Source organism: Ictalurus furcatus, chromosome 19 (genome assembly GCF_023375685.1).
Source record: "Ictalurus furcatus strain D&B chromosome 19, Billie_1.0, whole genome shotgun sequence".
Taxonomy (NCBI): domain Eukaryota; kingdom Metazoa; phylum Chordata; class Actinopteri; order Siluriformes; family Ictaluridae; genus Ictalurus; species Ictalurus furcatus.
This window is the reverse complement of record NC_071273.1, coordinates 12,000,660-12,025,552: the sequence shown is the minus strand read 5'-3', so window position 1 is coordinate 12,025,552 and position 24,893 is coordinate 12,000,660. Positions and strand designations below refer to the sequence as shown.

At 40.1% G+C, this 24,893-nt stretch overlaps 1 protein-coding gene across 2 annotated transcripts in view; it reads left to right on the top strand.

Annotated features, from left to right (window-relative positions):
• The first annotated feature begins 3,028 nt into the window (after positions 1-3,028).
• The window catches only part of cerk (ceramide kinase), a 30,453-nt gene continuing 8,588 nt past the window's right edge, over positions 3,029-24,893 (top strand). The window contains exons 1-10 of one of the 2 annotated variants that reach the window (XM_053650292.1): positions 3,029-3,387; positions 12,976-13,107; positions 13,313-13,435; positions 14,214-14,339; positions 15,003-15,069; positions 16,957-17,102; positions 20,020-20,094; positions 21,951-22,103; positions 22,228-22,333; positions 22,525-22,595. In XM_053650292.1, coding sequence (XP_053506267.1) covers positions 3,213-3,387; positions 12,976-13,107; positions 13,313-13,435; positions 14,214-14,339; positions 15,003-15,069; positions 16,957-17,102; positions 20,020-20,094; positions 21,951-22,103; positions 22,228-22,333; positions 22,525-22,595 — 1,174 coding nt within the window. In that variant the 5' untranslated portion in view covers positions 3,029-3,212. Of the gene's footprint in view, positions 3,388-12,972; positions 13,108-13,312; positions 13,436-14,213; positions 14,340-15,002; positions 15,070-16,956; positions 17,103-20,019; positions 20,095-21,950; positions 22,104-22,227; positions 22,334-22,524; positions 22,596-24,893 lie in introns of both variants that reach the window. The other variant, XM_053650291.1, reaches the window with a different exon arrangement.

Sequence of the window (24,893 nt, the reverse complement as noted above, 5' to 3'; positions counted from 1 at the left end):
GGGGAAACCACTTGAAGCATTTGTTGTGTTAAACCATTTCAATTTCTTTTGTTTGATTTGTTCATTGCAAACAGCTGAAAGTCTGTAAATTTTGACAATAAACCTGATTTGCAATGGGGGTTGAATAATTTTGATTGCAACTGTAAATCTAAATCAACAGATAAATATTACACTCTGTGTGTACAGTTCCATATTCCACCATCATTAGATTACTAGATTGCTTTCAATGGCTTTAACATTCAAATGTTAAGTCATGAGCATATTCAGATGGAAGTCCAGTTGGAATTGTAAGCTTTTATTTAGCCTTTTCTTTCATTTATACATTCATTAGTCTTCAACTTTCTTCCAGGTCAGGGGTGTGGTTGATCCAGAGGTTATCCTGGCAACACTGGAGAAGTAGGGTGGGAATACACCCTGCCAGTTCTACCCAGGACACCATGCACACACATTCACACTTAGGGGAAATTTAGTGTAGTCAATCCAAATACTGGCATGGTTTGGGAGGCGGAAGGAAACCAGATCACCTGATAACCAGATAACCCACACAAACATGGAAAGAACATACAAAATTCCACACAGACACTAACCTGAGCTCAGGCTTGAACCCAAGACCCTGGAGGAGTCAGGAAGCAATGTTATATGCTGCAGCACATGCCACTCTCCTTTTCTTTTCTTTTTTTGGGCAAAGTGTTAGAAATATTTTTATTTTCTGTGTAGGTCAAACTTGTATCTAAAAATCACAAAATAATTAGATACAACCTTATAATTCCACGGTCTGTGTATATTGTTGAGTGTTATCCAGTCTGATTGACCTCAAATCTCTTATACTGTGGAATGTATCTTTGGTTTAATATTACCTTTGATCTATGCAGCATGTTATCACAAAATGCTGAAGTAAGCACTCACAACTCACATAAATTCCCACAGCACACTATAACATGCTCTCAGTGAATATCCAGACAATCTACCATTTTAATCTTCACTGTTAATGTGTACGAGAAGAGCCGAAAGCCAAAATATGATCTTTGAATGACGTCTTATAGAGTTGAACTGAACAAAGGTTTACTTACAACTTTCATTATTTTTAATATCTATGAAAACGTTTATATTGTGGCATCGGTGAGAAAGAAGCTTGGCCAGGAAGCATTGTTATAACCTTTTATTGCCAACTCATGTTTACAGTACAAATACAAGCTTAGTGGTTAGCCACAGAACTGGTTCAAAACCCACAGGGCTTCATCATAACAGTGAACATAATCATAATCTGACACAAACATGGACAACATAAACAACGTGAACACATTTCTTCATTAACAGCAAAAACCTGAGCTAATAAAACAAAGGCATTAAACATCACTTTAATGAGGCAGCCACAAGGGCTCATAGGTACACAAAGTAGTGCTTGTTTTAGCAAACCTACAATATTGAATTAGACTGGTTAAGAGAACTAGAAAGCCAAATACTGATGTTTGTCTGGACAAGAGCCTGTGCCAGAATCTGATACCTTTGACTCATGACCTTATGTCAAAAAGCAGTACTGTACTCTGAGGAGTGAAAATAAATTTTGTAATTGCTTAAAAAGTCATATTTATTTTAAAAACGCTTACAGTCAGGTTAAATAATTAGGAGACTAATATCAATGGTTGCCAAGCCAGCATACAAGTAATGAATAGGAGTACATTGATGCATCTATAGTAGTGGTTCTCAATGTAGGGAGCATGAAGCATAGCCAGACGGGTCTGTGATTTTAGTTACAGTAAATTATTTAGAGTTGTCTCTTCAATTAATTAATTCATTCATTCATTCATTCAATCAGTCGATCATCTTCAGTAACCGCTTCATCCTGGTCAAAGTCACAGTGGATCCAGAACTTATCCTGGGAACACTGGGCAGAAGGTAGGAGAATCCACATCGGAGGGGACACCCATCCATGTCAGGGCACCCCGCACACACACATTCACATCTAAGGGCAATTTAGCATAGCCAGTTTGCCTACCAGCATATTTTTGGAGGTGGGAGGAAAGCTGTGAACCCAGAAGAAACCCACACTGAGATGTTCACAACATGAGACTCTGGAGGAGTGAAGCAGCAACGCTACCCACTGTGGCACTGTGATGGTCGGTCCCTTGAATTAAATGGGTTTAATCCAAACCTCAAAAGTTCATAAAAAATTAATAGCCTATAAAAGTGTTCATGAATAGAAATGTCTATGGCTGTAATGAATAGACAAAATATCATTGCACACATTTGAAAAATGTTCCTAAAATAAATGCTCTGAGGGGGTCTGTGGAATTTAGTTCATTTTATTTTACAGTCCCTAGCTCCACAAATAACAGATACCGCCCTCTATATCTACAAGGGTGCTGCATTAATTAAGTTATTTCTCCCTTTGCTATTGTTTTTGTGTCAATTTTTAGCACTGACGTTTGATAGACCTGAAAATAGGACCGCCCACACTACTCAGCGTCACCCGCGCATGCGCGTTTCCACAAGCTCGTGTCTATTTTTGTAGTGATGGTTAGTTCGGATCATTTTACTGACTCGGATCTTTAAATCTCCTTCAGCAAAATGAACTAATCTTTTTCCGAGTCATTTCGTTCATTCCAGCAGAATATAATGAAAAATCTCTCTCTCTCTGGAAATGAATCACTCTCTGAGACAACTCGTTGTTCCCGAGTCGTAGTAAAGATTCGTTCAAAATGAACAAATCATTCCTAAACGACACAACACTATATTACACAAGGTCACACAATAAAGTAAATCCTTTCAATTTAAAACGCGTTTTCTTCCCCCAGCGTGACTCGTTATGTGTGTGTATATATATATGTGTATATATATACATATACACATGTATATATGTATATATATATATATATATATATATATATATATATATATATATATATATATATATATATATATAAAACCTCCACGTCTTTGTGAAGGTACCCTGAGCGGTGCGTGCGCGACCTCGTCGCTGCTTACGTAAGCAGATTTGCGTGGTGACGTGAGAACGCTCGCGCTCCGGCTGTCTTTTTCCATTAGAGAAAGCCGAGACCGCTATGTGTGGACAGGGCGAAGGAAAGCGAGCACCTTAACCGAGCCTGCGGGATTGAGTAGCTAGTTAAGTGAGTTCCGAAGATGAAATACAGATAACTACGGTTTAAACTGGGCCGTGGCTGCGGCTGGGAAGAGTTTCTACACGGAGAAAAATGGAAAAGCAGCCGAAGCCGCTGCCGCCGCCGCTACTGCTGCTGTTGTCCTCGCAGCTCAGCCTCCAAAACAGGGTCTATGAGGTGACGTTAAACAGCGCTTTCCTCTCCTGGAAAGAGGTGGAGACGAGACCAAAACGGACCTCGGGCAACATTTATGGTCCTCTGAAGGCTGGTAAGTTTCAAACTACTCGAATAAAGGAGGAATTATTTCTCAGAGCTGTTTCCACTGAACACTGTCTTTGTTTTGGTGACGCGCGTTAAAGTGTGCACGCGGTGTTTAGTTTATTACCCAGCATGCCGTTTTAAACCAAGCCAAACATCATCTTTTTCAGACAACACTAATAAAGTGCTTCTGGAGCAGGACCTGTGTAAACACAAAGGCCTGTTGATTTGCCGTAGAGAGGAGCAGATGCACGTGGCTGGCAATATTTAATCATTAATAAACAGGAGTAATAATAAAAGCTTTAAGAATGGCCTTCATGGGCTTATCTCTTGTCACAGTACATAAGTGCACTGCAGGGCTTTATTTCATGTGATGAGTCATTTATTATGCAGATTTGACCTGAATGGTGACTAAAGGGAAGGACAGGAGGACAGAGATGAACTACCTGTATATAGTGCTCGCTGTCCTCAAGGGTATGCTGACCTAAGGAGTCATATGTCCTCCTGGTTCATTTACTAACCGTGCTATAAATAATGCTTGGAAGAGCTTAACAGATCTTTTACCTTTTTTTCCCTTCTCTTCAGAGTTTCCATAATTACCTACTGTCCTGTCCTGCACTGTTTTATTTATCTCCCCAGGAGGCCGGCCTGCACGCTCTTTACACTGACTATGTTTACATGGACAGCAGTAATCTAATTATTGACCTTATTCCGAATAAGACAATATTGTGATTAAGGTGTTTATATGAGTCGCTTTTAGAATATTCCTTTCATGTTTGTGTTTTGCGTGTTACGTGTGAACATAGATTGATTAATGTCACACGTTATTACGTCCCCACGCCACGCCGTCCGACGTTCCCTCCAGAATTTCACTTATCGACATACAGTTTGTCTTCGTTATGGTACCGTATACAGTTTTGTGTGTTTCAGTTTTAATTTATGAACGTTTCAAGTGCGGTTAATTATTTGTCATGCTGTACGTGCAAATAGGCGACCGCTTGAAGCCGTGGGCTGCGTCCCAAACCGCGTACTTGCCTACTTTATAGTAGCCGAGATGCTTGTATTTCTACTACTATATAATAGGTAAGTACGCAGTTTGGGACGCAGCCGTGCTCTCTTATTTGCCGTCAAACGGTTGAGCACTGCCGTGTGTGTACGTGTCCTGTCGCAAAACGCGTGAAAATTCCCCCGCGACGTTAATAGTGTGATTAAGGTGTGTACATGTCTGTAATACACATCCATAATGCAACTAAAACAGGAATACTCCACGTCTTAATTCGATTTGTGTTTACTTCGAGTATGACTTTAATCAGATTAAGGTCATCAATAATCGCTGTTTACATGCTAGTTTCTTAATCAGAGTATCGGGTTAATATCAGATCTATGTTCTCCATGTAAACGTACTGATTGTGAACATGTGACCTAGCATTTCCCTGTTCTCCTTTTCACACGTGTTTAGATGTTGACCACAGGGTGAATTCCAGGCCCTGTCTATCTGAGCAATACTTTGTCAGCCAGTGTTAAGGCCTTTGTCCAATTCCAGTCACAGAACCAGAATATGGACGCTGTGCTGGCTGATTTCTCATTCGAGCTCGGGAAGAAATCACGCCGACACCATGGTTCAGTGAAAGCTTCTCAGTTTAATGATACAGAAAGCATAGTGTGTGTGTATATATACACACACAGAAATATTGATAAAGAATGATAAATGTCAATTGGAACAGATCACAGATAAAATCAGAACATCTATTACGTATGTTCGAGTGACACAAGAACTACAAGACGTCTAGTCTACCAGATAATAAGAGTAGAAGAAGAACTGAGAGGGAGAGAGAGTGAGGACGAAAAAGCGGGGTGATCAGGAATGCGCAAATCATCACATACCAAGAACACAAAACAATTTGGTTCCGGTACATCGTGACACAAACTAGAGACATTCAGAACTGAGACACAGAAATCATGCCTGAAACTCATCAGCCATGTTCCACATGACACCATCATCATTATTATTATTATATAATATATATCTATATATATATTATAATGATAGTGTCATGTGGAACATATATGTATTAGTGAAGGCATCAGCTGTTCTTCTTCAGGACACGAAACGTCCAGTCCCGGTCAGTTTAGGAATACGTCCCATAACACAAACGAGCATTGAAATACCTGGAATACGAGCCGAGAGCCTGAGGTTCACTGTGACACTAACCGTGTTCATGGGAAAGATTATACGTGTGTGTAGTGATAATAGGTTTTTACAGTACCATAGAAAAGTCACAATGAACCCAGTGGCCCTGAATACAAGAGTACACTGCACTACTTGGATTAGTTTTCCTCTCAAAGCCTACACGTATCCTTTCCCGGGGCTGTGCTGCTTCCTTCCTCACCTAGATACTGTAGAGGCCCTGGCTTTTGTTAAATTACTTGGAAACTTGAACACTGAAAGGCTTTGACTATTAAGGCCCCATTCAGACTTGGTATTAAGAGGCGTTTCAGTGGACAGCACTAAAGACAGGTCTGAACAGGGTCAAACGCGTCTTGATCTGTTCAGAGATGCGCCCTGTTACATCCCTATAGTATTAAAAAAAAAGCCTAGTCAGGAGTGTTTAAATTAATGCTCTTGTTCTTACACGTTATCCTTTCTTATACAGGGACTTGTTAACGATGTCTTATTTAACAAAGAACGACATGTAATCATGGATATGGTTGAACTTCCCGTTAGAAGATGTTTATGTAACACATATAGAAGGAGTCTCGGATGTCGGTGTCTTTGTAACAGTCAGCAAGTTTCAGGACCGAGGACTTCACACTTTCCTGCTTCTCTGCAATGAGACATTGTTCTCAGTAACATATTGTTTGTCTCTCTTAAAAAAAAAAAGAGAAGAACTTCAGCTTCGTAGGAGTGAAGAAAAGAGATTTGTGTTTATATAACACAAAGAACAGGAAGTAACTCGTCTTGTGATCTATGAATTATACAAGACAAACTGGCCGGTTTTAGAAAATGGCATGTATTTTTTTTATTTCTTTTTTTTAGTATTGCTTCTTTACAAGTGAATGTATCACATTGTTCCTATACACTGAAAGACATTTTGCTGTGATGGTCTTGATGGACTTTCTGGTAGTGTATAGGGCTTGGAAGAGGCCGATTTTACAGTGTGTTGGTGTTATTAAAGAACACATGATATTATTGGACAGAATCGAGAGGTTAAAGCCATTGAGTGCACAAACGGTCAGATATGTAATGTTGGATCATTTTCCCTTATAAGTAAATGGCCGAGTATAATATTTTTGTCTCATTGGTTTAATTGGGTTCTCTTGGTCTACTTTTAGGATGTGTGTGTGAAAATCCGTTAATGTTTAAAGTCGTATTTATATGGAAATGTGGACAATTCTAAAGGGTTCACAAACTTTCAAGCACCACTGCAAATCTCCACACACGTTCTAGAAGCGCAAACTATATACAGTATGTAAGCTACAGTACAGGCGTAGTGTTTTTATATATTAGATATTTGACAGTATATGTTTGCAGGCTGTTCCTGTGTAGCAACTCGCATTTTATTTAGGTTTTTTTTTTGCGTGTGACGCTTGAAAGCGGATGAACCGTGATTTACATGAGCAAATCCTTCACAAAATGCCCCACAGTGAGAGGAAAGTATGATTAAAGGTTTTATCAACTGAATTAAGAGCCTGACAATTTAATTAGGGAATGCCATCCGATTTCTTAGTTAGATTAGTTTTGCTTTGTTTGGTTTTGAAATCACTTTGAATTGCTTTTCGGCAGATTTGGCAACCCAGCTGCGGATGAAATTTGAGCATGTGGTCACTAAAGATGCAGTCGAGACACCTGGAAAACTCAGGTGTGAATGTCTATCTGTCTCAGCTGTCGGCGTGTGATCAGATCACCGAGGCGGATGATAATACAGAGGCTGAGCAGGGCCTGAGAGGAAGTATAGTGACTAATGGACTGTATTGGGATACAAGAGTGTTGCTCATAAACAGTCATTTCATCTGTGTGATGATTTGGAAATGTAAGTAGAATAACGTGCATCAAGCGGTGACTTTTGTCTGAATGCACTTCAACCTCTTTACACTCAAACCTCTTTACATTCACTTATACATAATGCTGGTAATGAAAAGAAATTGTTCTACCATATTTCAATAATGGGTCATCTTAGATAACGGTCCTGCCAGTCCTCAAGGGTCTTTTTAAGCTCGCATTGACCTCTGTAGTGCAAACTGTCATTTGACATGAAGCGCTACTGTGAAAGGCACTCATATTTTCCCAGAACACTCCAGCTCCTTATCTTTGCTTGATCATTTTCTCTAACCTACAATTTGATTAGCAAAATAGTCTGGCTTTTGAAGCTGATACGCTCTTCCTGAACCACAAGTTCATTAGTCAAATAATATTTTCCATCAATGTTAGTCATTGCCAGTATAATGGTGATGTCAGACATGTTGGTTATTCAGCTTGGTGTTTTCTGCCTTTCTAGTTCCTTTTATTTGGCCAGACAAACACGTCATTTGAACTTGTGTGGGGGAAGGAAAAAATCAGCTCCACCAAAACCCAAAAGCAGAAGAGGTCTCGGGATAGTACCGAACTTGAGTGCATTTCATTTCAAGTGAAATCCAACACAAATAAAACTGAGCACTATGGGGCTGTTTGTTGAAATTGGGTAAGCTGGCACTCCCATGCTTAGCAGTGTGAGTCATGGGTTAACCTTGGACAGTGATCCAGGATTTACATCATCTGCATGATCTTATTAGTTGCTACAACACTTACTGTCCGCTTGCAATAAATCCTTTCCTTGCTAAGAACCCAATGGAGTATGATAAATAAAAGTAAGAGGTGTAGTTGCTGATTCACTTTTTTAAGATTTTTAAGAAAACCTTGGTCCTTTTACATTTGCTTGTGTCATTTTCGTGCATACCATGATGACCGTGTCCAAGTAATTACTACTGCTAAGGGTCGATTGGACTAACTAACCCAACTAAGGTCTGGAAAAATAGATCCAGCTCGTCACAATGTCTGTTTTAATGTAGCCAAACTCCCCATCTTGCACGTGAAGCTCCTCCCAGAATACGTCATGTAGAATAAAAGGGGCCTTATTTGCGAAGGGTCGTTTCATGCTAACCCAATGTTTGGCCAGGGATAACACCGTGCATTGGACGAACGACATGTGCGGCTGCTCAAACAAGACTCTCATGGAAGGGCAATGTGTTATGTAAGCTCCCGCGATGAGCTCTCGTGCACTGTCTGCATCTGCCTGCCACTCACGTGACAAGCCTGCTCGAGCTTGCATCTCCCTGGTGATGCAGCCCAAGCCTGGTCTTATATTTCTTACAAAACCGCAGCCCTATTTAATGCTGCCAACAAAACCGACTTGTTTTCAAACCACCGCTGTAAACGAGGTTCTGCTGCCAATAAATATTTTACATCCGTTTTTTTTTTTAAATTTTATTTTAGACCGTCAAATCCCTGGAGCTTCTTTAGAAAGATCGATAAATTGAGTGGATGTTTGCTCCCATGCGATGTGTATCTAAGGCAAAAATTTCCATGTAATTAGCTTTTTTTATGATGAAATCTGAGTTCTCCTCAGAATCCCAACTTCTGTGCTGGAGTAATTAATGTGACCTTGAACATCGCTGGAAATGGAAACGGAGAGAAGAGAAGCTGGTTGGTTTTAAGAACTTGCAGCGACTCCTGAATGTTATCCCTTATGTTTGAGATCTTTCAGTCACTAAGCGCATCACTAATAATTAACATTCTTCTTCATATCATTTATATGGGTGAATATTTTATGCCTCTGCCACTCGGGTTGTCTGTCTGACCGTCTGTTTGAGATTCTCGTTTGCGTGATCGCTCCAGAAGTTAGGTTTTTGTTATTATTTAAAACTGGTTATTACTATATCTCTGGATTACATTTTGAAGTGGATCCGAACAGGGTCAAGGTCCGAGGCAGAAGTCGTCATTCTTATCCGCAAAGGGCCGGTGTGGCTGCAGGTCTTCATTCCAGCCAAGCCGAGCCATACCTGATTCCACTTGTGTAAATCAGTTCATCTGCCACACCAGTCACACTGGCCCTTCATGGATAAGATTGAAGACCCTGGTCAAAGATCTGTAATAAGTTTGCTTTAGTAGTTTTCTTCATCATTGAAGTCCGGTGCCTCCAGAACGTATTCACCCCTTAGTGATGAGTTCTCTTTGCTGTGTTGTAGCATCACATTTAAATGTATTTTAGAATTTTTTTCTGCTCATTTTGAAGTCACTTTATAGTTAATAAATAAAAACAAATTTAGATGTCCTTTCAATTATTTAAAAACAAAAACAAACTTAATTGATAAGTATTCCTTCACCCCTCAGAGTCAGTACTTCTGCGTCGTCCTTTTGCAGCAGTCATAGATTCGATCATCTCGACTGTGTCTCTGAGTTTTGCGCATTTTGATTTCGGCGTTTTCTCCTATTCCTCAATGCAATGGAGAACATTGGGGTGCAGCAGTTTTCAGGTCATGCCACAGACTGGGTTGTTGTTTTTTCCAAGCCATAACTGAGTAGTTTTTGCACACTGTATATTTTAAGGGTATTTCAGGCATACAAATTAGTAACACGATGGACTCGACTTGCTGGTAGTGGAGACGTCTCTGTCAGTGCTGTTGGCGTCAATTTCTACTTGTTCTTTTAATGATCTGTTCCTGCCATAGACACACAGTAGCACATCAGGCCAGGAGTCCCAGTCCAAGTCTCACAAGAAGCGAGATGAACAAAGCACATCATTAAATCTGCATGCCTTCATGGGGGAACTTAAATGTGACTAGGAATAGTGCATTGTGAACTCAAGGTTGCTGACAGTAAATGATCATGAGGCTTAGATCCAATGTGCACAGGACAAATGGCATGAATATGCTTTATCTAGTTTATCAGGGCTGGACAAATTACAACTTTATCAGCTAGCACACTGGGCAAGTCAACGCTCCCATGTAAATTCATTGTAACATCGAAATTTCATGACCGTCCTACAGCTGATAAGGGGAATATGATTGGTAATGAAAATCTCTTAATACACTCTTGTTTTAAAATGGTCTTTTCCATGCATTGTAAAGCAGCTGTTGTATACTTGCACAACCAGCCTAACATTTCATTACAAAACAATTAACAAACAGGTTTCTCATGTTCATGTTGTTCCACACCTGAATGGAAGGGTATGTGTGTATGTATGTATGTGTGTATGTATGTGTGTATGTATGTGTGTATGTATGTGTGTATGTGCACATACACATTTGTGATCTTCCTTCGATAACACGCAAGACATTAAAGGTAACCTGAGGTCAGGAATCTTTTTATGGATCCTAACCTTCACTCTCTCTACTGATAACGTTTAGCTGGAGTAATAGTATAATACTGCCACATCATACAGATTCAGTATGTCCCATCAGTCAATTTTGAGTTTGTTCAAAATGACTGAAGAACACCCAAGAGGAAAAGCATTCGCTAGACTCCAGTGGAATGTCCAGCATTGTTATGTGGCATTTCCTTTCTTTCAGCATTGTTTACTGCCCTGATATGTCATGATTGCTGAAGCCAGGATGTCGTAACTGAGAAAAGAGAGACATTATATAAAGAACACTAGAATCAAAAAGACAATGTTTTATAAGGGCGGTTTGTGAAAACGGTCAGACCATGCGAGTTGAATGTTAAAAGATATAAAAATTCTTCAAGATGATATTTTTACCTTCCATGTTCAAGATGTTAGACTGTGAGAGACCCTTTAAAGGAATAACTAGTGGCTCTGTTATGCTGTAGGATTAAACTGACATGCTTTGGGTCCACTTGTCCCATTAGAGTGAAGCTTCACTGCAAATCAGTACAAACTTCTTCAATCTTGTGATGAAACTTTTCTATCCTTTCTATTATTTATGTATTTATTTATTTTTCTTCACCAGAATGATTCTGTCTGATCCACAGGGCACATGGGCTCACTTAATGGTTTGATGAGTATGAAAATGATGTAAATCATATGCTATGAGCTTTATAGTCACGAGATCTGAACTTGATTGAACACGTGTGGGGCATTTTGTACGGACGTGCTAAAAACAAGCTTTCCACCACCGTCATCATCAAACCTCCAGTTAAGAGAGGAAGGTTTGGAAGAACAGTGTTGATCGCTCCAGTACAGTTCCAGAGACTTGTAATATCTATGACGAGGCACATTTCAAGCTGTTCTGGTGACTCATGGTGGCTCAACACCTTACTAAGAAACCATATTTGTAGTTATTTGTATTTCTTTAATAATAATAATGATAATAATAATGTTTCATTCATATAGCACCTTTCCAGAGCTCAAGGACACTTTACAATAGTGATACAGTAGTACATAAACCCTGAACGAATAAACAGTAATGGACAGATAAACAAAGAACAGTCATGGACAGACTCATGGTACAAACAGTGAAGACAATTACATGGCAGCGCATTAGGACAAATCTCACTGAGGAAGTTTAGATTTAAACTCTGAGATAGAAGGGATGCCGTGTCCCACAGTACAGATGCGAGATCTGGGGCCAGAGAGTCCAGGCCCGGACGACCTGAGCGAGTGAATCGGGTCGTAAGGGAGAAGCAGTTCACTGAGAGAGCGAGGTGCCAAACCGTGAAGAGATTTAAACGTAAGCAGCATTATTTAGTGTTTGATACGAAACGAAAGCAGTAAGCAGAGAAGTTCAGACAGGATAGCAGTGATGAGAGCTGAGCGCTTGGTATGTGTAAAAATTCTCACAGCGGAAGTTTGAATACATGGCAATAGAGTTAGCAGGTAAGTCAATGGCGAGAGAGCATTGCAATAGTCAAGACATGAGGATATAAATGCATGAACCAGTGTTTTGTGGCTAATGAAGGGACGAAGACGAACAATGCAACAAAGGTGAAAGTAGGCAATTATAGAGGCAGAGTTCAGCTTTTGAGCTTCAGAAGGGATTAAAAGTCATTTAAATTGCCACCCATCTGTTGGTCTGTGCTCATACGCTCTTGAAGAGTTTTTTTGGGGGGTCAGAAGCCATGATGTTAAAGATGGTGGATTGTGCAGTTTTTAGAGGAACGATTGTGATCACAAGCAGAATGCCCAAGCTCACAGTCGGTTTCAGTTTAGCATTACTTCACAGTACCGTGTTCAACACCATGCACCATCATGCCTTTACTGGTGTTATGACAAGGAGGGAATGTGAACAAGAGCTCTACTCTCTTTCAGAACTAGCCTGGCCTGTTTTACATTCTCAGTAAGAAGATTGATCTAAGATTTCATAATGCATATTTTAAATAATCAGATCCTCTCAAAGATATGTATTTTTTTTTGTAACCAATGCGGAAACAAATCAGCAAGAGGTCTGTTTCAACAATCACCAGCTTGTCCTTTCACAGGGAGGGAATATCAGTGTTCCTGCTATTTGTTTTAGTTACTAAACAATCTGGATTGTGTTACTCAGTGATAACAAATCCCTTTTTGTCAGTCAAGTCCAAAGTTTGAGTTTGAAAATGTGTGTTGCATTTGTGATTTAAAAAAAAAAAAATTATTATAATGTTTTTACTTTTATTTTCTTTTAGCAGGCAGCCACTACGTGCCAGTGTGTGAGATCATATCCGTCCAGGAGACGGAGGAAGACTGCCCAAGCACAGACACAGGAAAGTGGCAGAAAGTTCCACAAAGTGTAGCTGAATCTAACCAGCACGCTTTCACAGGTATGCATGCTCCATGTTCTGTAATGAAGTGTTAAGATATGTATGCTTTCACTGGGTTTTCCTTTAATGGGATAAACCCCCTTTGTGGTAAGAGGAATGTGTGTTATCTATCCAGGAATACACAGATCAGCTGAAAGATTGCCATGTAATCGTGTGTTTATCGCACTGTACACATGTTTAAACGTTTCTGACCTTCTCTCTGTAGTGTCCTATGTGGAGAGGACTCAGAAACACCGCTGGCGGTGCAGTGAAGTCACCCTCCATTGCACTGATAGGACACTGTGTCTGCAATGGGTCCAAGCCATCAGGGAGCAGCTCTCACTATTGAGTACGTCCTTAACATTCTTTTGTGCAGCTGACCTAGAATAGTGATTATGTCGACTTTCTTAAAAGCGTGTGTAATTTCGTTTATTGGTTTCTGGAATTACTATATATACATACATCTCACACTGATGCAGGTTTAGAAGAGTTTAAGTTGCACCGCTTGGTCCATTTGAAATGGATTTACTGGAAAGCTATCCTGGTTCTAAGTTAGGACTTGTTTAAAGTTAACATTTAATGACAAGTGTCTAGAAATGACTTGCACCTGAGTCAACCATTTATAGTTTAGGTTTATAAACGGTGAAGTGTTCTGAGCCTAGAGAAGACGACAGCCTGGTTTAAGAAGTCAGATGTTATAAGACGGACGTAGGACCAGTGCAGGGATAAATTATATTCTGAGTCACATGCTGTATCTGAAACATGTCTGTTTTGTATTTAAAGCGTTATTTCTCCGATATAATATGCATTTTTGCTATAAACACACTTATAAAAAATAACAGAAATGTAAGAGTTGACCGATATAATATTTATGCATATTATTAATGTTTTTGTAAAATAATTATGCTAGATTTAGACTACATAATTAAATAGGGTTTAGGAAACTTGCAATCGTTAATCCAGAATTCAAAAATCATTCATTCCGGAACTTGGTCTCAGTTTGTCACAATTGATAAAGTTTGTTTGTTTGTTTAAAACAAAAAAAAAAACAATGAAGTTTACTCTAGGCTACAGATTGTTGTGTAACAAATTAAGCCTGTTGTTTCTCCACGTCTCCTTATTTGCAGCTATCCGACCGAAGCGCTTGCTGGTCTACATAAATCCCTATGGAGGGAAACACCACGGGAAAAGGATTTATGAGCAGAAAGTAGCCCCAATTTTTTCCCGTGCCTCTATTTCCACTGACGTGATTGGTGAGCCCATCAGCCGTCTACATTAACATTTGAATAAAAAATGAGCGTTCACATTCTGCAGAAAGATATTTGTAGGCAAATAGCCGTAACTGCCAAGTGTTCCCAAGGATATGATTTTGTTTACAGGTTTATCCATCAGGCAGGATAATGATAATGGGAGCTCTGATAGTTGGTAAACATGAGCAGATTATTAATCAGGATGTTTTTTCCCCCCACATAGGCTGAGAAATGGTGAATGGAATACTAACAGCACACAATCATATATATATATATAACTGTATAAGGCTTATTAAAGAAGTGTTGTTTTTTTTTTTTAAATCATGTTGGCATTTCACAAACAGCAGCAACAGAATGATTAGAGAAGCCAAGCTAGCTTTAATAAGCTCTATAGTCACCTAGTCACCATCACCACAAGAGGCTTTCTGTGAGTCATCTGTTTTTAGGACACATGTATTTTACAATCTCCTGCCAGTCCTGACTAAGTCTTGTACTGAAATGTAGTCGAGGTTTGTTTGTTTGTTTGTTGCAGCAGCTTTGACTTATCACTTGATGTAGCTGGATTAATTGGTACCCATCAAAACCACTTGCAGATAAAGTCAGTGTCATTGCTGCTATTGCTCCTCACTGCTCACAGTTACCATAACTTTGCATTTGTTTCCATAGTTACAGAGCGGGCGAATCATGCCAGGGACCACTTGAAAACGGAGGCTGATTTAAAGAAATACGACGGGTGAGTTGCAGTTAGCCGAGAGCGCTGTGGGTATGTGGCAGCTCTTAATTTGCCCAGTGAGGAATGTGCCCTTCCACAGTAAAGACTAGATTATCATTTCAGTGCACATCAGTCTGCTGGCACTGCAGCATGGTTTGGCACCAGTGAGAACCTGCTACGGAGTAAAACGAGCTTTGATGACCTCAATATGCAGCATTCATCAAAACGGGACCAGAAGCCAAGTGACTCTGAGTGGAATTGCTGTTTCTGGATCAGGAAATTATTTCAGCACTTCAGAAAATAGCACTCATTTAGCCTGGTCAAGGCTCGAAATTGCGACCGTTTTGGTCACATATGCTCCCGGAAGTTAATCTGTGCGACCTTAAAATATATTTGGGAACGTTTGTGCAAATGCAAGTAATTGCTGTGGTGCGACGTGTTTTCATTTCTCTACAAAACGTTCGCTAATTATTACACAGTATGTGCCTGCTGTGAGCTGATACAGTGACGGGTCCACCATCCGCTACAGTGGCTGGCAGCCAATCAGAACTTTGACTGGTAGTGTATATACTACAATTATATATACACACACTACCGGTCAGAAGTTTGGAGACACTCGAATGAAATGTTTCTCATGATCTTAAAAATGTTTGGATCTGAGGGTGTATGATTAAATGTGTGAAATCGGTGTTGTAGACAAAAATATAATCGTGCCGACGTTCTTTCATTAGAAAACTAACATTTTATTCACAAAATTGAAATATTCCAAAAAGCAGCCAATAAGTGTCCAGCATCGGTGTGAACTCCTTTTAATACTGTTTAAAAAGCATCTCCGGGAAATTCCTCAAGAAATCAGTTGAGAAAATGCCAAGAAGACATTTCTGGAAATTCTAGGCAAAAAGGGCGTCTACATTGAAGATGCTAAAATATGAAATTATTTTAATTAGTTTTTAATTTTTTTATCACAACATAATTCCCATAGTTCCATTTGTGTTACTCCAGAGTTTTGATGACTTTATTATAAATATTGTAAAATGTAGAAGAACAAAAAAAAATGCGTATGTATGTTTGTGTTTCGAGCCCTGCTGGTTCTACTTCCAAGAAATGTAACCCTTGTCCCTCATGTTGACGCTAGTAGAGGATGCCCATGTTATTGTACTCTACCATCATCACCTTTGACTCTTGAATTCTTAAATGTGTTTGCTCAGAAGGTGTTGATTTCTGTAGTAACATCTAACACGACTTGTATGGTGGACTCTCCAAATGTGTGTAAACACGGATATGATGAGGAGACCATGTTTATTTCACATTTAGTCTCCAGTGTCATTGTTTTGTAACAGTCTCAGGTTTCCTAAATGAGAAAGTCTTGAGAGCAGAGACAGGAATTCAGTTTCTTTCTTTGTTTAAATTTTTTTTGGCGGACATTTCCCAATTATAAACTATATAAATAGATAGAGTATGATGTGGCATTCTTTAATAAGTACATTGTTTGGGTATTGGTAAATTGCTGTGGTATATGAGTAGGAGAACACTTTGGGACTGCATCATACTTCTATGTTGCTGATTAATTTCCTATAACAGTTGTTATAGGAACAGTTGTTATAATGTCATATTTAATTCTTTGCTTAAGCATCAGCGAAATTTAAAAAATAAAACGTTGAAATGAGCTGCTGGCAAATTTCACTTTATGTGCTTAAGGTCTCATAATCTCTTTAATAAACGTACATAGATATATCTACATAACAAATAACATCCAAGCAGTACATGAAACTAAGCCAGGAAACAAGAGTTTTCTCTCTGTAGCCAAGAAAAGTTAGACTGCTGTTTTATCCTGTGGGTGTAAGTTTTATTTTTGTTTTTTGGCCTCGTGTTCTACATCTTAACTCATCAGTGTCGTTTATTCGGCAGGGTGGTTTGTGTTGGAGGAGACGGCATGTTCAGCGAAATCATACACGGCCTCATCTCCCGTACGCAGTGTGACTCCGGCGTGGACCAGGACTGTTCAGACGAGCCTCTGATTCCTTGCAGCCTTCGTATCGGCATCATTCCTGCAGGTGAGTGCTCCAAGAGCAAAGAAAGGTGTCTGGAGAAAATGGCTTCTTTATTTTTCTTGTTTTTCCTGTTACCCCACTACATGGAGGCTTCTTTTGATAGCCTGCCCTGGAGGCATGAAGTATACATTCGACTTGGCTACGTTCTACATCATCAAAAATTCCACAGCTGTGACGTGCATTACCTGGAGAACAGTAACAGATGATTATGGTATGCCGGTTTGCCAAAGAGCAGGCCTTTATCCAGCCACTACACACTAAGCCATAACTTGGTTCAAATGCAGGGGGATTCAACGCACTTCGTCTTACTGTAGTGGAAAAAGACAGAGAGGTGCTTGTTTGTTTCCATTGTTGCTTTGCCATATTTTTGCTGAGGGCCCATTAGTGTTGATAACAATGTTTTAATGAGGATTAATGAAATGGCCTTGGAGCTGTGGAGTGCTGTTCTCCAGAGTGTGGAAATGTACACAGGTTCAAATCATATTTTAAGATAAAGTTAGCAGTAGTCTCGCTTTATCAGTGTGCACAGAAGAATCTGTCCTGCTACAATCTGTTCTTCAGGTGCAAGAGTTTAAATAAACTGTATGCATGTTCTGTACTAATGGAAGGGTGGCGTGTTGGTGCTGCCTCACAACTCCATGGTCCCGGGTTTGATCCTGAGCTTAGGTTTCTGTCTGTGTGGCGTTTCACATGGGTTTGCTCTGTCCTACCCTCTTTCTTCTCTCCATAAAATGCGTCACTAGGTGTAGTGGTGTGGCTAAATTGCCCCTAGATGTGAATGAATGTGTGAACACTCAAATTACGTCATCGTGGAGTGGGCGGTCCAGCGTGTTGAGTGTGCGAGGCTCATTCCGTGTGACGGTTTGCACGCCATTTTTTTTGTAACTTGCCGCGCAGCGCCGGATCCGGAAATGGGTGACTTCAAGGCGACTCTTGCCGAAGGGTCCGATTGTACAAGCATGTCTGATCCATCCATGTGGGAACATGGACATAGCCAGATGGCACAAAATTCATGGAAAGGGTTTTTTAAAAAAATAGTGATTTTGGTTTGCTTTGTACATAATGCTGACAGTATAAAGCCAAAGCTGAAATTTTTTTTTTTTTTTTTTTTTTTTTTTTTTTTTTTTTGGAGGTGCACCATGTTTACATTCATCAGCATCTTCACAAATAAACACAGTCACTACACTACGCCATCATACACAGTAATTACACCTCATTCTTTTGTCTTTATACATAGAGCCGTTTAGACTTCTGGGTGAACATAATCACCTGATTGTGTAAATGTGAGATGACATTTGCAGGAAGCTCCTACTTTTTGCTTATGTCTACAGTAATTGCTAACATTTACAAAATGAGCCTACAATAAACAGTAAGTCTATTTAATGAAAGCAAAGGTCTATGTTTAATAATCTTAATGAAATGAATGAATTTTTAAAAAATCGAGGTTGTTCGATTTAGTTTTATACATGTTCTCATATTTATAGCTGTATTTTGTTGTAATGTGACAAGTGATAACCTCAAGGTTTACTGGGTTTTATTGGGTGTGGGTTTTAGTGCAGTGTACTGAAGACAAACATCGTCAACAACAAACACAACAATTCCTCCTCAGCATTCAGCAACTCCACGCTCTATGCCTTGTTTGTAAGCCTTTCTAAGGTTGTTTCGACATACTTCTCCTTCTCTCAGCTGCTTCCTGTTGGTTTATAGGACGATTACTCCGAGTCGCCGCCTTTCGTTTGAAAGAATATTACAACGCCGAGCGCATCAAGTATAAACGCCTCGTCCATTTGGGGAGGTGCACCCTCAGTCAATGGAGGCTCACAGTGCGGAGCCAGGCAGAAGTATAAACAAGGCTTACGCTGCAATTGACTGGAGTGACATCCTGTGTTTTTATTCCTGCCTCACACCCAGTGTTCCCACCTCAACCCTGGATGAAGCAGTTTCTGAAGATAAATGAATGAATGATTTAAACTGCTAATGGAAGAAAATAAATATAACGAGATGATTCTTCTTTCCTCACAGCTAGAGCTTGCTGTATTGATCGTTTTGGTTTGGTTCTGGCACACATGATGTCCCTACGCCAAAGAGTTTTCTTAAGCTCTTTCTTTCATTCATCTTTTTATTTTCCATTTTCCTTTTGCTTCTTCACACATTTTTTATTTTTTATTATTTTTTTCTTCATTCATTCATCTTTAGTTCTGGCTTTATCAAGGTCAGAGTCACGGTGGATCCGGAACCTATCCGTGAAGCTGTAATACCCCCTGGATAGGATGCCAGTCTATCACAGCCCCTGCACACTTTCCTTCTTTCTTTTTTTTTTGTCACGTTTTTTCTCTCTCCCTTTTGCTCTCTTCATTCTTCTTACCTTTTTTCACTTCTCTTCTCGCCCTCGCTCCTTCTTTCTTGATTGTTGAAAGAACCAGCCCAGACGGAGTATTCTAGACAGAGCGAGCTCTGTGCTTACCGCTGCTCTCACTGGGTTTTATATTAGCAATTTGAGACAGAAGAATTTCATTTACTGAGCAGAGTGAGAGAAGAGGGATGAAGCCTGAAATCTCATCTCTGTAAAAAGCAGTGCCTCGCTGCTAATAGTATTCTCCACCATGCCTCTGCGAGTCAGCTAAATTGTTCTCAGCACAAAGAAGAGACAAAGTTTTGTTTTTTTTGTTTTGTTTTGTTTTGTTTTTTTGCTTACACAGAAGCGTGAACCGAAAAACCTCAGGCATATCTAATATTTGGTTAACATTTTTTTTCATATTGCTAGGTTGATTGTCCCAGCATCTAAATTGTGCAGGGAGAAGGTGTGAGAGGGACCGAGAAAGCGAGAGATTTGATTTTCATATTTTTACATTCAGGGAAATGGAGATTTAGATTTGTTTTGTGGCAAAGCCCTGACCTGTGAAATGTGTTTGTGAAACAGGTTCGACTGACTGCATATGCTACGCAACGGTCGGCTCTAACGACCCCGTGACCTCAGCTCTGCACATCGTCGTGGGTGAGTGTGCACTTCTAAATAAAACTGTCATACAACCGGTAATACAAGTGCATCGCTTACATTTTTCTTCTAAAGGATATTTCCTCCAAAAGTCTGTCATTGCTGAGTGAGGGTGAGACAGAGATGTAGCCTACTGAACTGGATTACGCTACATACCATGCATGTATACCCGTACCTAATATAACTGCAGGGTGGAGTTGTTAGATTGGGTCATACATCCCAGCAGCAAATGCTTGAAGACAATAGTGTTAAAATGGTTTTATGGTGCGTCATGGTAGTGCGAGTGCAGACAATCTTAGATCTGTACTAGAATTAACATAGTAAAATCTTCCAGAAACCTTTTATATTAACTGGTACCAGTGCAGACAAAAGGAAGTTACTATTCTTTCATTCTTGATGCCATAATTTGTGGAAATTATTTCCTTAAAAAAAAGGATTTCTTCTGTTTTTGTGTATATCGCATACTAAATTGTTTCAGAAATTAAAACAAAGACAACCTGAGTAAACACAAAATACAGTTTCTAAATGAATGTTATTTACTGAAGCAAAAAGTTATCCAATACCAACTGGGCCTTTGTGAAAATTTATTTGCCCCCCGGTAGTTACTAATTCCCCAAATCTATGAAACTGCATTCATAATGGGGTTCAGCTGGACTAGACACAACCAGACCTGATTACTGCAAACCCTGTTCAATCAAATCAACACTTAAATAGAACTTTTTCAACAGCATGAAGTTGGTTAAAAGGTCTTACGCAGTAACACACTATGCCAAAGTTGAAAGAAATTCCAGAAATGATGAGGAAGAAGGTGATTGAAATACATCAGTCTGGGAAGGGTTACAAAGCTATTTCAAAGGCTCTGGGACTCCAAAGGACCACAGTGAGAGCCATTATCTCCAAATGGAAAAACTCGGCACAATAGTGAACCTTCCCAGAAGTGGCCGACCTTCCAAGATTCCTCCAAGAGCACATAAACTACTCATCCAGCAAGTCAGAACAGAGCTAAGGACACCCTCAAAGGACCTACAGTCCTCTCTTGCATCAATAAAGGTCATTGTTCATGACTCCACAATCAGAAAGACACGGGGCAAAAATGGAATCCATGGAAAACCACTGCTAACCCAGAAGAACATTAAGGCTCGTCTGAATTTTGCCAGAACACTTTGATGATCCTCAAACCTTTTGGGAGAATGTTCTGTGGACTGATGAGTTGAAAGTGGAACTGTTTTGAAGACAGGAGTCCTGTTGCATCTGGTGTAAACCAGACACGGAATTTTACAAGAAGAACATCATACCTATGGTCAAGCATGGTGGTGGAAGTGTGATGGTGTGGGGATGCTTTGCTGCTTCAGGGCCTGGGCGACTTGCAATAATTGAGGGAAACATGAATTCTGATCTCTACCAGAAAATCCTAAAGGAGAATGTCTGGTATTCAGTCTGTAAGTTGAAACTCAAGCACAGCTGGATTATGCAACAAGACAATGATCCAAAGCATCGGAGTAAATCCTAGTCCTAGAAGTAAATGAAAGACTGGTGTCCAGTTATTGGAAGCATTTGGTTGCCGTTATTGCTGCTAAAGGTGGCACAAACACATTTTAAATTTAAGGGGGCAGTTAGTTTTTCACATTGGTGATAGGCGTTGGTGAATTAATTTTTTTTTTTTTGCTTCAATAAAAAAAAAAAAAAAAAAACTGTATTGTGTTTACTCAGATTGCCTTTGGTTTACGTTGTGTTTCGTATGAAGATCTGAAACTATTGCTTATGGGATATACACAAAAACAGAAGAAGGCAGAATGGGGTAAATACTTTTTCACAGCACTGTTTGTCTTAAACCACTATACCTTTCCTATTCCCAGGAGATTCCCAGCCAATGGACGTCTGCTCCATCCACCATAACAACACCTTTCTTCGCTACTCCGTCTCGCTGCTTGGTTACGGTTTCTATGGCGACGTACTGACCGACAGCGAGAGGAAGCGTTGGATGGGCCCGGCTCGCTACGACATCTCAGGTCAGCATGACCTCCATAATAACAGACTGAAAGAGAGTGGAGAAAAAAAGCGGAAGTTACTCTTATCGCCGTCATTCTTTCAATTGCTGTCATTTTCAATGGGAACCCTGTTGGTTTGTGGCAGGTGTTAAAACGTTTCTGTCACATCGCTACTATGAAGGGACGATCTCTTTCCTTCCTGCCGATGAGAATGTAGGAACTCCGCGCGACAAGCTGCAGTGCCGATCTGGGTGAGATTTGCCATGTTCCTCAGCTAATGCTTTTAATAATTGTCATTCTATCAAATTCCGATGAATTTGAACACACATCAAACACACATCTCTGTGTTTGCTTAACAGTAACAGATGCACTCAAATGATCTTGGTGTTGATTGCTGTGTCTGATACTAGGCTTAATGGGTCATGACTTGTTCTTTTGTTAGGTGTAATATCTGCAGGCTGCCTTCAGCAGACAAGCAGGTTTCCAAAGATGAGGAAAGTGTCTCGGATACCGGTGAGAATCCATGCCCTATAAATAGATTTTGATTGACACTTGATTGCTGCTCGGACACTTCCAGCTCATAAAAACACAAACTGATGAGCATAAGGTTGCGATGTGACTAACATTTATGGTCTGTCACTACGGCAGGTACGTGCTATTCAAACAGACATTCTACAGCACTAGGCATAAATACAGGCTCGATGCAATGTTCATCACTTTTGCTCAGGCACAAATAATATGAGTAAGACAGACGTAGTTGTGACTTAAGCATGTTGATTCATAAGTATGTGGACACCTGGCCATCTCAGCCATATATGGTTGCAATCCGTTGCCACAAAGTTGAACGCGTGGATCTAGAATGCCTCTGTATGCTGTAGCATTAAGATTTCACTTCACTGGAACTAAGAGGCCCAAACCTGTTCCAGCATGACCACGCCCCCGTGCAGAAAGTGAGCTCCATTAAAATATGGTGTGCCAAGGTTGGTTTGGAAGAACTCTGGCCTTCACAGAGCCCTGACTTCAACCCCACTGAACGCATTTGGGATGATTATACCCAAGACCTTCTCACCCAGCATCAGTGCCTGACCTCACTAATGCTCTTGTGGCTGAATGAACACAAATCCTCACAGCCACACTATCTACACTAAAATCTAGTGGAAAGCCTTCTCAGAAGAGTGGCCGGGAGTGGGGACTACATCAGTTATGGGTTGTTCAAAAAGTCCATTGGTCAGGTGTCCACATACTTTTGGCAATAACGTGCAGTTTTACCCTGCTCAAACCTGATGGAACAATGCAAGGGAAAAAACTCGAAAAGGACAGCACCGGACCTTGTTTATTAAGCCGAATAGAAAGTCATTTATTTTTGTTTTATATATATTTATTTTATTCCAGTTTGTTTTGGAAAAATATCCATATCCTACCACAACTCCTGAGTTTGTGTCTGTTTATGTATAAGGAGCCTCACTAATGTGAACCTCGACTGATAGGCTTCACATCATATAATTGTCACATTAGGTTTAAACAGCTTATTTATTTTAGTTACACAGGAGGATTACGCCGGTGGCTCAGTGGCTAGCACGTTTGCCTTGCACCTCTATGGTTGTCGGTTCGAGTCCCACCCCTGCCCCGTGCGTGCGGAGCTTGCATGTTCTCCCCGTGCTTTGGGGGGTTTTCTCTGGGTACTCTGATTTCCTCCCCCAGTCCAAAGACATGTATTGTAGGCTGATTGGCCACTTCTGGGAAGGTTCACTACTGTGCCAAGTTTTACCATTTAGGGATAATGACTCTCACTGTGGTCCTTTGGAGTCCCAGAGCCTTTGAAATAGCTTTGTAACCCTTCCTAGACTGATGTATTTCAATCACCTTCTTACTCATCATTTCTGGAAATTCTTTCATCTTTGGCATAATGTGTTACTGCGTAAGACCCTTTTAACCAACTTTACAACTTCAGGTGTGATTGTAAATCAGCTTTATGGCTAATTGGCATTTATCAACATGCACACAAATATAAAGAAAATCAGCATTACTGATAGATAAATGAGGCCCAATGTTCTCTTGTTTACAGTCGATCACAAGTTCCATCTAGAAGTTAACATTAAGATCCTAATAATGAAAAAAAAAAGCTGTGATTATTCCCACACATCCACCTACAGTGGGTGAACAAATATATTCTCCACTCATGATATGCAGCCCTCCCATCTGTCCCTGCACTGATTATACACACACAGACTTCTCGTGGATTATTATCTGTCTTAGCGCTGAACAGCAGGCACCTTTATTACAGTGTGGTCTGTCTGTTGACCGTGACTCCCTGATAAGTGATGTTTACAGAGACATGTGCAGAGACCTCCAGGTCTGTAATTGCTATTTGGACATGGTTAGACTTGGTAGCGAAAGCAATTCAAAGGGAGAAGGGAGGCAGAGGCATGTGTGTAACGGAGTTAAGTGTACTTAATCAGTAATCTTGCATCACAGCCATACATGGCAAGTGCTTTCTGTTCTACTGTTTCCTTATGAGCTTCAGATAAACATGCCATTGAAAACTAGCAAATGAATATAAATATGCAAAAGGACAAAGGAGACCTTTGGCTTAAGTGTCTAATCAGTAATTTTCTATTAAAACGTTTAGCCTTTTCCCAGCTCTACAGCCCTGCTAACACAGGAAGACCTCTTGTTTCTGTTCCTTTTAGGACTCTTAGACCAGATTATGTGATTTATGACTGCATATCACACAGCAGTGTCTGACATTTCCTGCATGGTCAGATACAGTAAACACAACTGACATTAAGTGCTAGATTCATCTCAAAGGTG